We start from the raw sequence: 15,480 nt of genomic DNA, 5'->3' as shown, positions 1-15,480 counted from the left end.
TTTTTTTTTTTTTTTTTTTTTTTTTTTTTTTTTTTTTTTTAATATGATCCTATTTTGAAACCAGCTTTCTCACAAGGTATAGCTAATAATTAAAAGTGTCCATTTCATGGCTTATAGCCTGAGCTTGGTCTCTGGAGGTGACCATATCCACCTTAACCACGACATTTCTTGTGTGCTGTTCCTAAATGTGAGAGGGAAATAGAAAAAACCTGAGAGCTTGCAAAGCACCAGCACATCCCTCTAATGTGTGCCATGCACTGAGGTTTTTAAACCATTCTCACCACTGGGTCATACATCTAAAGAGCAATGTACTGGGCAAAAAGGATACTACCACTGCTCATGAAATGAGCTGCTTGCCCATAAATATTTATATCTATGTAGAACTGTATGGGATCTGGGCCTCACAGTTCAGCTGTGGAAAAAACTAAGGGAATAGTGATGGTTTTTTTCTGTAGGGTTTTTTTCAAGGTGAGTCAGAAATCCAGTGTTCAGAATATGAACTTATGGGTAGAAATTCCCTTTTCATAGACTGGAAGCCAGGAAGGTTTGGAGGCAGTTGCAGGAGGCTGAGAAAAAGGAAGTCAGAATGTATGATGGAAACAGGACCTTAACTGGTAAAGAGCAAGGGAAAAGAAATGGCTGGTCCAAAAACCTGCAGTATTGATGTCCCAGGAAAAGAACTCACACATTTTTTTTCTTTAGAATTACTAAATAATCGGTTTATGATTTACTGAGCAAGTGCACTGCTTTCTATGACATATTAGTACTCAGGTTTGCTCCCTGTTTCTCTTTTAAAGAGGCAAGGAAATGTGATGTGTTTGAATGTGATACTCAAACCACAGTCTGTGTAGAAGGCCTGTTTCCAGAATGCCAATGCAAAAGTGGTTTAGAAAAGACAGAATGGGATGATCGTTCTTGTTCAGGTAAGAACCTTGCTACTTTATCTATCCCTGAAAGTCTGACCTGCTTATTCCCTGTCTCAGTCCCTTGTTGAAAAAGGATGCTGTGCAATTGTGCTGACCTCTAAAAATCATGGAATGTGTGTCTTATTAAGAAAGCCATAGAAACACATTCTCACATTTCACTTTGAACAGATCCATAATTCTATTCCAGTAGAAGAAACTACTAAAGCTTGATAAAATTATCACTGAAAGCAGTTAGTGGGCAATTCTTTAAATGCATTGTTAGACTCTTGGTAAGAACTGAAACCTAAACAGGTGAAGGATGGAACAAATTGAATCCTATGTTCACAGCCTTCTCTGCTAGTACATATTTTGGAAATAAATTCTGCATGCTACTTGAAGGCAGCTATGGGAATGTTGACAGAACTAGAACCCTCAGGATGCACTACAATGACCTGTTCATTGTTCATAGTTCTAGGTTTGCATGACCTGGATTTAGACAGGTTTTTGTGGAAAGAATGATTTCTGTGACTTTTAGGAACTGTTAGTTGTTGGGTTTACTTTCTTTACAGTTTTGAATTTTTAATGGGTACTCTGTTTATATTTTTAGCTGTCCTCCAAAGCCCTGAGATGTACCTTATTTTCTTCTTATGGAAACTAAAATTTTTACACTACAGAAACTAAAAAAGCTCTAAGATATGAGATTTTAAGAAAAACAATAAATATTTCAAACGCCTATGATAAAGTTATGAAAGCTGGCTGCAATAAAGCCCAGTGAGATGTGATCCAGTGTAGGCCTTTGTGGCCCCTAACCTGTCTTAACCTGTCTAAATCTGATCCAGTTTTAGATCAGTTGCAATACAAATTATCTGCTGTCAGATCAAACTGCAGGTTATTGCTTGCCTATGTTAGATGCAGTCTGGATAGATTTCCTTTTTGATAAAGCTGAATGGTTTTAAACAAAGCCAGTTTACTTCTAATTTTGTACTTTTGTATTTCAGTTTCTGTTCTACATAGGTATAGTCCTAAAAAAGCCATTCTGGTGCTTTGAAGAATGAGAGAGTTGTATATGTTCTCAGTGCAATAAAAAAGGGGGGAGAGGGGCTACCTTTAACATTGATTTGGGGAGGGGCTATCTTCAATTAACTCATATTTTTTCCCCCGAAAATACAGCTTGCAGTAAAAGCTGTTCTGCGCAAGCACACAAGTACTGCACAATAAAAGAAGGGATCCCAAAATGCACATGTATGACTAACTTTAAAGAGAAAGATGGAGAAGATGGAGAATGCGTACCGTGAGTATTCAGCCTTTTATTGCATTCCCATGTTCTAGGCAAAGATAGGGGAGAGGGACATCTGACATGGGGTCAGACGCAGTCTAGAGGAACAGGCTGCAGCTGTGTGAATCAGAGAGGTGCCTAAGGTGGTTCACCAGTGGACAAATTCCCATTGTGTCCCAAGTTAAGCCATTTTTACTGCTTGGCATTAGTCTTTTGTGGTCACTCATAATATGTGAGAGGAAAGCCAAGGAGGCCCAGGGTCACCCATGAGTCAGCGAAGAGGATAAACTACTTCACTACATAAACACAAACTCAGAGTAAATGGACCGTGGGAACTGATATGCTGAAGTGTTTAGCAAGCAACAGGCATTAGAGCAAGAGGCATCAAATCCCTGGAATGTTTCCATTGATTTCAGTGGGGACTGTTTCCTGACAACTTTCAGACCTATGTTATTTCATCTTGGTTTTCTCTCTGAGGGTATTTTTGTCAGCTCAGGATCAGAGCAGAACGGTGGTGTTTTGCTGGTGAAGCTGAGTAAGTGACTGGTTGTGCTCTGCTCTGGTGAATAAGTAGGGGGACCTTACTCCCCATGTCCATTAATTCAGCTCTTTTTGTAGTTATTGTTGCTGCACACTGAACACTTCTTACCATAAAGTTGATATATTTCAAATACAAGAAACTAGTATGGGAGGAAGATATAGAGTGCCCAGTCCTTACAGACCTTATGTGAGGCTTTTGATAAAGACAGTGGCTCAGAGGTGCAGAGCTTAGTTCTTTAGAAAAATTAGGTCTTTTTAACGTTTTTCAGACTAAGAACTTGAAACTTTGAGTGCCCAGATCATCAGTCATTCTGAAAATCTCAGATTGTTTTACTCTAATGAAAGTAAAGAATTCAATATTAAGAGGAAACCTGTAACGAACACACCTTGCGGTGAAATTACAGATAAAAGGGGGAAATATACTATTGTTTTGTGATCATAGAATTATAGAATGGTTTGGTTAGAAAGGACTTTAAAAATCATCTGCTTAATGACATTATCTTTTCTTTCTTTCCTCTTTTCCTGTGTTCTCTCCTGTAGTTGTCGAGTGGGCTATTCTGGGGAGAACTGCACTGACAGTAAGTATAAGAATTTCCAATTTTTAATTATAATGTGGAAAAATACCTGGTAATGTTTAATCTGTCTGAAATTAAAAACATTACAAGTAGCAGCCTTTAGGCATGCCTTTGTTCTGCACTTACAGCAGGGAAACGTTAGGGGAAAAAAAGGAGTGAAATTTATCTTATGCCTTATATGCTTAGGGCATAGAAAGAGCCTGTTTGATACCTAACTACACATTTTAGCAGCAATACTAGCTTAAGAACCCCTGCACCCTCTTAGTTGTTCCTGTCCCTCAGCTATAACTATGTGTAAAACCATTCAGTGCATGGTATCAGGAACTTGAGCTGTGATCAAAATAGCATTCAGAAGAGATGGTCTGTAATGCAGATCCTTAATTTACATCTTCCTGTGCCCACAGACATTTGTAAGCACAAGGAACCTGGGAATAAATGACATCTTCCATATTTTCCTTCCTTCCTTCCTTCCTTCCTGCCTGCCTTCCTTCCTTCCTTCCTTCCTTCCAGACAGGTACAGAACTTGTTTTTCAATATTCACCATGAGTTTTCAATTGATCAATTGATGGGTTTTGTTTGCTGGTTTTTTTTTTCTGCAGACACTGAACTCATCCTTATAATAGTGGGTACAGTTCTTGGAGCCATTATTCTGAGTTTAGTGATAGCAGTCTCTGTAATTTCAGCAAGGTAAGAGTATTTCTTATAATTGAAGCTGCATTGCTGCATGTTCATAGAGAACTAAGCAGAAATTTAGAAAGGAGCAGGGCTGTGGATGAGGTTGCAGGCCTAGTTGGGCAGACATGTTCACTTAAGCCATACAGTCATCAGAATTTGCTCTTACCTATGTGCTCTTACAAGAAGCATTTATTGTCTTGCTGTGAATTCAACTATGAAAACTTCAGTCAAGTCTTCAAAATACACACCTGATCCATGAGTCATAATCCTGCCCTAGCCAGTATTGATATGGCATCTGGATAAGACTGAAGAAGGATGCTGATATCAGAAGACTGTGTGGCCCAAATTCAGACCCTCTGCAGCTTTCCCTGCTCACACTTCAGCTCAAGGCCTGGCATGGCCTTTTCAGCTCAATACAGGTGTAATTTTCAGCCAAGCATCTCCTTAAAGCTTGCTATTCCTGGTGTACTGGCAAATGTCTGATTGTGGTTGCACCTCTTCACTTCTCTCCACACAATAAATAGTCAAGCAACTCCTCTGCCTTTGTTCCCAGCACTGCCCAAGTAAAGATGCCTACGAGACCACCCGCAGCAGACACTGCTTGCCAACAGGTGCACAAGCTGGTGTCAAGTGTATCTGTCCACCTTTGGCTGCAGGCATGAGGGCACCTTTTCTTAACTGAGTCTAATGAATGCCTCATTTCTTCCTCTGGATAGTCAGTTAGAGCTAGTGGCAGTTGAAAGAAACTCCTTTACTCTAGGAACTAACTGAAAGAGGCCAAAGTCCCCCTCTGCCTCTCCTGGCAGCTTTGCCTCACCTGTGAGAAAAGACGCCAAACTTTGTACTCTTATACAATAATAACAATTATAACAATGATAACAAGGGTTATGCAGTAGGCATACTACAAAAATCAGTTGCGAGTTTCAGAAGAGGACTGAGAAGTCAAAATAAGGTGGGAGTGGACAACTCAATAAGTTTGACTGACTTAATAAGTAAGGCACACTAAATGGTCTTTTAAAACCTCCTTTGTTCTTTCATTTCCTCTGAAGAGCCAAACACAAACAAAATCCAGAGAAGAAGAGGCTGATAAAGTCAGGATATTCCGACACAGATCTCTCTGATGATAGACCGACCATAACGTTCCCCAGAGTCCAGACCACTTCTGGCCATGCAAACCCAGGATATCAGCCAAACAACCCATATGAGATACCTTCCACAAATAAAGGTCATTTTTTGGAGAGGGATTATGATGATTTGGTAAGTGTTTCACATAGACCTGTGGGAATTGCATGGAGAAGGGTCTAGAGAGTAAGTCCTAGAGACGAGCATAGTATTGTGGGCTACAGACACTGCTGGAACCTAAACTTCACTTTGTCCATCCTCCCTTGATCTAGAAGGCCATAGTGGTATAAAGGCATCCAAACAACTGTAGCAGCAGCTGAAAAATTTTGCCTTAATAGAGAGATCAGCACTCAACTCATAAAGATCTCTCTAAAGTCCCAGTAGTCATCCTTGAGTCACAAGTGAAAAGCAATGGCCAAAGCAACAGCTTGGCTGCCCAGGGGTCTGCTGTGTCATAGAACATTTGACTGCACTGTCCAAACATTCCTCACCACAAGTGTGCCTGCAAGCATCACAGGCTGTTACCACCTGTGCTTCTTTTAAGCCAGTTGTGGAGTCAACAGGTGCTGCAGTGGCACTTCCAAGCTGCACCATCATGCAAGATTTACAGACAGTTTAAGCTGGGACAGCTGCCCAGAGGGTCGGTGTCCTCCCACCTGCTCTGCTGCTGCTTTGTTCACAGCAAGAGCCTCTGCAGCTGCTGCAGCACTGCAAAGGGGCAAAGTGTGAAGTGCCATGAAGAAGCTTTTGCATTGCTATAGCCCAGAGGAGCCTGGTCAGTAGAGGTGTGTCATTAGCTGGAAGGCGTGTTCTAAAAAACACGCCTGTTTTATCCCTGCCTGTTTTATCCCTGAATTTTGCAAGGGAGCTGTAGAGGAAGCTGGGCCTTGAGACGTGTATGCTATGATATGATTAATTTGCTGGGTTCAACATGAATCAAGTAAATAAGAAGCACAATGTATGTTCAAATCTTGTTGAAACGACATTTTTGCTCCATCTCTGTGGTGCAAGAAAATGTCCCTGTTTAGTGAAGAAATCTGTTTAATTGTAATACATTTACATGTTTTGCAGAATTGAGGTCTAAACCGTGACAGGAGCAACCCGGATATCTGATGTTTAAAAAAAGCAACAGCTTTTAAAAAGCTGCCAATTAAGAGAAGAAAAACATCTAAGTAGTTAGTTGATTGGTCAGATTTGCATGCATTTGGGCATTTCTAACTTTCCAAAGGTGTCTACTTCTCACTGATTCAAGTCTGCCTGTTTGGTTTTCCTTGAGGGTTGGTGAAGGGGCTCTCACGTGCAGTGTGCTACATGTTGAACTCTTCTGAGAAAGGAACTTTCTGACCCAGAGCTACTTCTCATTTCTCTTCTCCTCTTGTCTAAATTCTCTGTAGTACGAACCATCACAGGAGCGTGGGGGCTTTAGGATGCAGAGCAGATACTAAGTGACAAGAGCAGTAGAAGGACCTACGACCACTGCAACACTGGGTCAGACCAAAGAGTTTCACAGCCTCTCACCAATGCAGTTACTTCAGCAGAGGAGACAACAAAGTCCTTGACTCCAGATTCTCTCAAGATTTTCTAAAAGAAGACCCTCGCTTGAAAGAGATCATGGACAACTCTGAAATAAGGGGAAAATGTAGTAGGGGATAGGGAAAAGAAGAAGATATCTTTTAAAAAAACTAATGAGCTCCAATAAACATTAGACTTCTTTGAGAAGGCCAGTACACTGGCAAGAGAGCAAATGTATACAAGATATCAGGATTTTAATCCTGCTGGTTTTCAGTTCTTCTGGAAGAGGGTCCAAGCAGTATGTGTGATGCTGAAAAATGTCGGCATCCAGAGCTTTACCTTTATTTGTGCTCACTCAATTTCAACTAAGGCTTTGGGCAGATCAAAACTGTTTTTCATGAGATCCTACCCTGTTTCACTTTACTATATCAGATACAGTCTTTTTTACCCTCCTCAACCCCCTGTATTTCCTATCTGAAAGCATTTTGTTCAGATCTCTGCTGACATGTGTTGTGTAAAACAATGGCACTTGTCTGATGTTTTCCACAGCCTTCCTTCCCAATAAAATGGCAAGAAACAATATCTTCAAACAAACAACTTTGTTCTCCTTGCTGCCCAACTGCATTGATTTTACATTCTCAGTTCCTGTGGAAAGTGTTAGATTTTTTTTTTCTCTTGCACTCTTTGTATTTGAATGATCTTAAGGTTGGTGTTTGGGTTTTTTCCCCCCGATTTCTTACATATGGTCAGTAAATCTATCTGTAAAAGAATCCACATTTTACCGAGTGTGCATTATCTATTGGCTAGCATTAACATTTTCTTTATATATATATAAAATATGTATAAGCACACATATGTACATATATTTATAGTTTACATTCATTTAAAACATAATTTAATTCTGTTATATTTTCTGTTTTGGATCTTATATATGTAGATTAATTTTTCCTATTAAACATTATTTTTTCTCAGTACCAAGACTTTCTTATGTTGCTCTCAGTGGTGTAAGTGGGTTTTTTATAACTCTGGAGACTATTTTATGTTGAAATTTGTGCTGAATTTAGACACAAGTGTGCACAGACTGGTTACATCAGCATCCAGCTTTTACTCAGCGGTTCTGATCAGAAATGTTATTAAATCTTAATGAAGCTAAAATGTTTATTGTTGTAAGACTGGCACCACTTTTCAGTGGTTGTTTTCAGTGGGAACTGGGTAGTTAATGCAGTGGATCTCCTTTGAAAATGCTGGACAAGCTGCTCTCTTTGATGGCAGCTGCTAGTGGCACACAGCTGAAAAAAGAAGCATCTTTCAGCTTAAGTGACAAGTTTTGGGGGTCAGTGGTTGAGAACACTGTATGTGGCTGTAAAGGTTACCAGGATGTCCATGCAGATACATATTTTCAGTGCTCTCCATGATCAAAACGAGCTCCTAATTTTTGCAGTTGAAAACTGAGAAAGAAACAGTCCTGATCTTTTTCGTGTGGCTTTTCTAGCAAAAGAAAGTAGACCCTGCTTTCCAGAAGTAGACTGGTGAGAAAAGTTGCCATTTTGTCTCTGTTGTTTTCCTGGGCTTTCACTATTTCTTTCTTCCTGTTGACTCCTGTCCCCTCTGCTGCTGTCACCTGGCTGCACAGTGTCTGCCATTGGCAGGGTCTGCAGCTTCTGATGGCATTAGCCAATGCCCACCATCTGAGTGCATCTCAACATGCTTAAGGTAACCTTTACTCCATGTGAGCAGGGCTAGCTGGATTTGGCTAGTCATGATACCTTATTCAAAGGATGGTAGAGGTTTAGTCGTATTTTCTTGACTTATCCTCTGAGACTACTCACCTGTGAGGAGCAAAGCAAGGCATGGTGGCTACACTTACCACAAGAGGCAGAGGCCCCGTCCTTCCTCCAGCTAATAAAGCCCTGCAAGGGGGACTGGCTCCCTCCCCCAACAGTTTAATGCATGGCTAATGCCCCCTTCTTTTTCTTTGAGCCCTGTGTGTCTCCACCATAACCCAGGTGAAGAAGATTCTCCCAGCTTCTAATACGTCTGCTAAGTCCTTTCCTTTTCCCCTTTTTCTCTGATTTTTCAGCAGCAGGAAAAGGTTTTGCTGTCAGCAGCATTCCGTTAACCTCATGCAAACTCCACTCCGGGGAGTTTGCACGGTGTGAGACACTGGAAAACAGGTGAGATATAGACAGGAACTGGCAAAAAGTCATGAAGCTGAGTGTAGTCTTCTACTTCCTTCAGCTGGCTGCTTTTGCCGGAATACCCCCTCCTCCCCTTCTTTATATGGCAGAGTGAAATTTGGGGTTACGTGGAGTCAAATAAAGAGATTTCTCTATATCAAGAAATAGCAGCCCACCGGACGGGTCATCGTGGTTTTTCATTGAAGTAAATGGTCTGGTTCCATCCACTCAGGGCAGAGGATCCTTAAAATACAAGTAACAGTAGCCTGCTACAGAGGCACATGAAAAGGCCTTTAAGTGTTATCTCCTATTCTTTTGCAAAGCAATAGAGATTGGGAATGCAGCTGAAAGCTCAATGATAAACAAAACTTTAATGCAGTAAAACTTTATTGAGGGGGTGATATCCAGATATTTGCTGCCACTGATAATAAAAGCAGCAAAAATAGTCAGGTGTGTGTGTCATTTAGCTGCACTGGAATTTTCATTGCTCTAATTCAAAGCTAATTTCCGCTACTGCAAGCAGGTCTCATTTAGCCCATGCTAGGGAGGGGCTATCAGATACCACAGTGAGCCTACTGCTCTTTAGCATTTCAAAGGCTTATACGGTTATTTTATCTGGACTGGAATTCTGTACTGAAAGGGCAAGCTTTCAGATATTTTACTTCTCTTTGGCTATTAACAGTGTGTGATTCTGCTGGGAAATGTGATAATGGAAAAGAGCTCTTTGTGGTGTTTTATGGCTGCTGCTGCTTGGCTCATGCTTTCTTTCAGCTGTCCATCCTTCAAAATCCAACCAGGTATGGAAAAGGGATCTGGGTGCAACCTTCATCCATCTGTGTGAGTGAGGACATGCCTGCAGGCTGAGAGGCTCCAGGGATCTGCCACACTTGTTTCACATCCTGGATTTTCCCACCCATCTTCTTCCCTGAGATGCAGAGTGTCCTGCTGGCACATGACCTGCAGAGGAGGTGGAAAGGTGCTACCACTCAAGCCTGCCACCTACTTTTGTCCTAGACCAAAAATTACTCTAGAGAGTGTAATTGCTTGGCACATTTGCACAGGTTGTGCTAAACAGTGCTAAAGGAGTTGGGATAGAGGTGTGCCTGGTTATAACATGTACTTGTATGGGGATATTTGGATAGCTTCAGTCACATGCCATTCTCCATTTTTCTGGATACACCCAAGCATACTCAAGCAATGTGGGGTGGGAGGGGAAGGATATGGTGCTGGGGATGGTAGTGGGGTAAGAACATGAGTCTGAGCAGCTGCATTAGAGGAGCTGCACCACAGGAATGTAATGGGATGTGGGGTAAGAATGGGTGGGGTGATCAGGCCTGCTGTTGTTAGCACTGCTTATACCTGAAAGCAGCCTGAAAACTGAGACCTAAAACTCTGCATCCACTCCCTCACCAGCAAAGCCCAGCATCCAAACTAGCATGTGAAAAGCAGCACTTTTCAGGCCTGAAAGCAGGAAGCACTTTGCATTTTTTCTGTTTATCTCTTGGTGAAAACCACCCCTTTTTTCCTTTATGAGACTGTTTTTACATAGATCCTGCATGTGATGTGCCAGGCTGGAGGCATAAACAAGTAAGAGTGAATAATGGAGGTAAGACACTATTACAGACCAAGAGGCCTTACTTTTCATTTCTTCTGTACTGTGAGTTTGATGGCTGGCTCTTTTCAGGGTGAACAATAGCACTCCTAACAACCAGAGGGACAGAGGTAAGGGAAAATGAACCTCTCCTCCAGCGAGAAGTGTTCACCTCCTTGGTAGGAACGGCTTCCCGAACAGAAACCCCCAGTATGGAGAGTGTTTAGAGAAACTCAGGTGAAGGCTGAAGGGATTCAGGCAGGTGCCATGGTGAACATGACTGTCCCTAGCTGGTTTTGGGGAGACCACCTTGGCTTCATCCGGGGCTCAGGAGGTTGACTGGACCTTGGTACAACCCAGAGACCTGGGATTGTGCTTGAAATTTTGGGTTCAATAGCCCAGGGCCACAAATCACAGCAAGGCAAGCGAGGCAAGCCTAGCACTGCCTCATCTGCCACTCCTGTGAGAGGAGGAATGCCATTTGTCAAGTTTGGCAAATGCAAAGTCATCAATTGCTATTTTATCCCCATTTTCCAACCTTCACCTGTTCATTTTTAGCACAGTAATGCTCTCCGCTTCAAAGCCTTGTGTCTGGTGTCTGTGGATGGAGCAGTTTTGCTTACCAAGGGTTCCCAGTATGATTAAATTGACCTCTTCCAGGTGTTGGGGTATGAGCTGAAGGTACTGATTTTTACAGCAACTAGTCAAAAAAAACCCCAAACCCAACCCTAAAAGCCCAAAGTGCTCTAAGAACAGGGGAATCCATAAAACATGTCAGGTCGCAACTAAAAAACAAAATAAACAGGGCTAAAAATAAGAATCCATAAATTGCCTTGCTGCTGATACAAGGCTCTTTAAATACATCAAAGCCACAGAGGTAGTTAGGAACATTGATGACAAGGGTATAAAAGGGGCAGATGGGGATGATAATGTAGCAGAGAAGGTCAGTGATATCTTTGTGGCTGCTTTTATAGATGAAGCTGTTGGGAAGCTTCATATATGTGCCAGTGTGCAGTGGATCAGCTGGAGGAGCCAGAGCTATCAGAAGTACAAAGGTAACATAGCATAAAAAGCTAACAGGAGTAAAGGAAAGTAAGTGAAGTAACTAGGTAACAGGAGGGATAAGGTCAAATAGAAAAAGTGGTTGTTAATAAGTGACCAGGACCAGGCAGCACTGATCCTGAGGACCAGAGGAGCAACACAGCCCAGTGGTGCAGGTGCAGGGAGCTGCAGTACCCGGCTGTGTGCCCAGGCATGGTCAGCCCATCACACTGAGCTCTCACTGGTGGGTCTCCGAAGCCACTGACTCAGGGTGGCAGCCAAACACCCACTGGAATCTGGGGGTACACAAAGCTGTGAGGTTGCTGTCACAGGATGTTGTGGATGCTGTATCTGCAGGTTCAAGAGGAGATTAAGCAAATTCAATGATGCAAACGCCTGAGAGAGATGTATCCCCTGAAAACAGGATGAGAAAGCAGGTATGCTGGAGGAAGGGGCTATAAAAGGAACTGGGCCCCCAAGACATTCCTTCCTGTTACAGTCTCTGGAGCAGAGACTGGGGCTGGATGGACACCCTAGGTCAGAGGCACATTTCTCACCTTCTGCATTGCCCTGTTTTATTCAACACAGCATGGGCTGAAAGGTGATGCCCGTTTCATGGGTACATAGTGGGTCTTTTATGTCCTAATTATGCCCAGGCTGCTCATAGAACAGGGAGAGGCAGGGTAAAGTGTTGTACATGAGGCTCTGCTGTTTGTGTAAAAACAGCCTCATAAAAGAAACAAAGAAGAAATTTCGCAAGCAAGCAACTGAAAAAATGCAAAATGCTTCCTGCTTTTGAATGCGGAAGGTGCCGCCTTTCACACACAAGCTCCAAAGACAAACCTCCAGAGAGCAAACTTTATTCCTCTCCTCCAGGAAAAGCAAACTAAGACCAACAGCTCCCACTCTCCCTCTCCTGGTAGAAGCAAAACAGCTTATGAAGGATCTGTGCCTCACCTGCTTCCCTCTGTTCCAAATTCCCTGGGCAATGTCTCCAAATCCCAGACAGTGTCCCCCATGGCACCCTCTAGGGTGGGCAACATCAAGTGAAGCAGAGAAAAAAAAATCTGCCCAGCTGGTGGCCCAAACATGGCAGAGATTTCCCCAGGGGAACTGGGAGACTTGCAGGGCCAGATAAAGTGGAAAAAGAAAAACAGGGCACTGAGAGGAATAAAAAATATTGCCCAGGACTCCAAAGAGGACTGTGGAAGGGCCGACATTGCTTTTGGTGGGCATCTATGCCAACCAAGAATTTTCTTCCTTATTTTTTTCCCCCTGTTCTGAAACACTAATACACTGGTAGCACCCTAAAGGGACATTTGTCCCAGCTGGTTTCCCAGTTTGGTCATCTCTTGGCAGTCATTTTTTGAAAGTGACATTAACAGCTTCCCAGAGTAACGTCCATCGCAAGGAAATCCCTCAATGCTCGTGAGAGAGCCCCCCTAGACTCTTGCCAGTGGCATTGCTGCCTGTCCCTGATGTCTGGATATAGCTGGGGAAAGAAAGTCTGCTGCATGAATGAGACTTTGGGGAAAAAAAGTCTTTCTCTGAAGTCTTTTATCCATAGAGATCTTTTTATGGGGTAAATCAGCCAGAAGTTAAAAAAAGAAATGTTTCATATCTGGAACAGTCAATGAATTCAAAAGGTCATTATAGTGCTAAGGTTCCTAATCCCCTCTCAAGCAGAGGAATGTTTAAATTGGTGTGAACCAGGGGTCAAGTCCAGGCAGGTATTTTAGTGCCTAACTTGCACTGACATTAATGGGAATAGGGGTCTCTGGGGAGGAATTGTGGATCTGGGTCTGTATATCATTCCTATAAATGAAACAGGGCTTGTGTTGCATATGTGTAACAGTACATTATTATTCTTTTAAAAGCAAGGTTTTTCCTTGTAGACTTCAGCATTTCTCAACTATTTTGTCCTCCAAGTTTGGTGTGAACAGATTCTGCAGCAAGCTCATGCTGGGCAAAAACTGCTTGCCAGAAAAACAAGCAAAATACCAGAGTCCAGTGATTTATTTCATGTAGGGATTAAATAGCCAAGTGTCAACTGAGATTTGAAAAAGCTGCATGGGACTTTGGGAGGTCCAAATTGCACAGATCCAGGTGAATTCCTCAGAAACCTGTCTGTACCTCTAGAGCACTCTGCTTGTCCAGGTGCTTAGGACTGAAGTTTTTACTTCATTCAGTGGGAATTTTGCCAGAGATCTGAGTGGAGCCAAGCCTGTCTGGCTTTACCTGCTGACATTTTAAATCATATTTAATGATTCTTCCCCTACACATAAGCATACAAAGGGAATCTCTTTGGGCTCTCCGCTTATAAGAAACCCTCTGCTAGATGTGTCCAGCAAACACTCCTGGCTTTTGTGGCTCTCCCGGAGCGCTAACCAAAGTGGGACAGGTTCAACTGAGGCAAGAAGTGCAGGAAAAGAGAATATTTCCGATCATGCCGTGCAGGGTGGTGGGGACGGATCCTCAAGCTATCAAACCCTCCTCCCGCTCGCTCCTTGCTCTCTGGGACCAGGCAGAGTCCCTGGCCACAAGATGGAGCTGGCTCTTCGCAGTTGCAGGATAGGGCACACCAAAGGCACATTTTAATTGGAGCTAACCATTAACAGATACCACAGGCAGGTTTCCATGGAGCTAATAATTTTTAACCCTCTCCTGTGTCACAGCCTTGTGCATCCCCACGCCTGTCCCTCTGATGGCACAGTCCTTAACTCTGGGGGATATGGGCATATTTTTTGGGGTGGCTCATGGCTGGAGATATCCATCACCCATTTCAGTTCAGCACATCAGTGAGCCCCTCCTGAAATAGCTGGTCGCGCAGCCAAGTGCCCCCCAGCCTGCTCTAGGGGCTGTAGGAACACCAAAACTTGCCATATTTGGTCTGGCTTCATCATCTTTGTCTGAAAGACTCAAGTTTTTGCACCTTAGAGGCATGAGGAAAATCTCCCCCACGTACCTCCCTCACTTTCCAGCCCAGCAGCTTCAGGTATAGACTTGCTCAGAGATTTATGCTGAACTTTGCCTTTTTTCGTGTAGGAGAGGGTCAAAACTTGGCAAGAGAATTTTAAGTGTTGCTCTCTGCTTCCCAGCAATGTTGCAATGCTGCTTTTCAGCAGGTCAGGAGTAGTACCTCTTGAGTATCTGAGAACAGAGGTTGGTTCTTAGATGGTAAAAATAGATACTTTTATATAAAATAGATACTTTTTTTAATAAAAATAGATACTTTTATATCTATTTTTATAGCAAGCAGAAGCAACATCAGCTGCATCTTTAACCAGAGAATAGAAATAGGATTGAATTCATGACTGTAATTTTTGGCATGTGGTAGTTGCCTATTACTGACAAGAATTTTGTGTGAATTGTATTTTTTTTTATAGTTTCCTTGGAAAAAGCAGGACACAAACTTTTTCCATGGTGATGAAAACCCCATCAACCAGGTCTGTGGCCTGACTGGGAGGGGGGCAGTGTGGGGACAGCAAAGCTGCAGGGTGCCCACAGCCTGTGCTTCTGTGCTGCCATTTCCCAGCACGGCACAGCCAGGAGGACCCAGCCAGCAGCATGGTGAGGACCTGGAAAGGAAAAGAAAGTGTTTTCCTAATACAAGAACTGTTTGTAACATGGTGGAGGTTTCCAAGGTTCAAATGAGTTTGCCTTTTATTTCATAGCTCTGATTCTACATCCTAGCCTGACCCTAGCTCCCCCCAAAATCCTTTTTATTAAAACCATAAATCAGTCCAGCTTGTTCACCATCTGGGTTCCAGTTTGGCCATCTTTTATTTTATAGAGAGCTGCCTGGAGCAAAGGACTGAGGGATGTTCAGGACCAGTTGTGCACCAGTGGTGCCTGAGGCCAGGCTGCACCCAAATTCCCCCTCCAGCCATCCCTGTCTTCACTGTGACTTCATGAAATGGGTAATCTTAGCTGTCTTAGCTGGTCCTTCTGGCACACTAGAGAGCATGCCTGGGATCCTATGGTTTCTGAATTTAATGCAAATATGGTAGTTGATATTACAGTAGTCGAATATTATACCAAATAATGTGGCTATAATGAGTTACAT

The 15,480-nt window shown here is 42.8% G+C and overlaps 1 protein-coding gene across 1 annotated transcript in view; it reads left to right on the top strand.

Moving 5' to 3' along the window:
- MUC13 (mucin 13, cell surface associated) overlaps nt 1–7,489 on the top strand; it is a 20,745-nt gene extending 13,256 nt beyond the window's left edge. The window contains exons 8-13 of the mRNA XM_017820845.1: nt 798–923; nt 2,076–2,196; nt 3,262–3,299; nt 3,896–3,983; nt 5,021–5,228; nt 6,488–7,489. Coding sequence (XP_017676334.1) covers nt 798–923; nt 2,076–2,196; nt 3,262–3,299; nt 3,896–3,983; nt 5,021–5,228; nt 6,488–6,538 — 632 coding nt within the window. The 3' untranslated portion in view covers nt 6,539–7,489. The remainder of the gene's footprint in view (nt 1–797; nt 924–2,075; nt 2,197–3,261; nt 3,300–3,895; nt 3,984–5,020; nt 5,229–6,487) is intronic.
- The last annotated feature ends 7,991 nt before the right edge of the window (nt 7,490–15,480 follow it).

Source organism: Lepidothrix coronata, unplaced genomic scaffold (assembly GCF_001604755.1).
Source record: "Lepidothrix coronata isolate B3197 unplaced genomic scaffold, Lepidothrix_coronata-1.0 Scaffold86, whole genome shotgun sequence".
Lineage (NCBI taxonomy): Eukaryota > Metazoa > Chordata > Aves > Passeriformes > Pipridae > Lepidothrix > Lepidothrix coronata.
The sequence above is the reverse complement of the archived record's forward strand: the minus strand, read 5'-3'. Positions and strand labels throughout refer to the sequence as shown.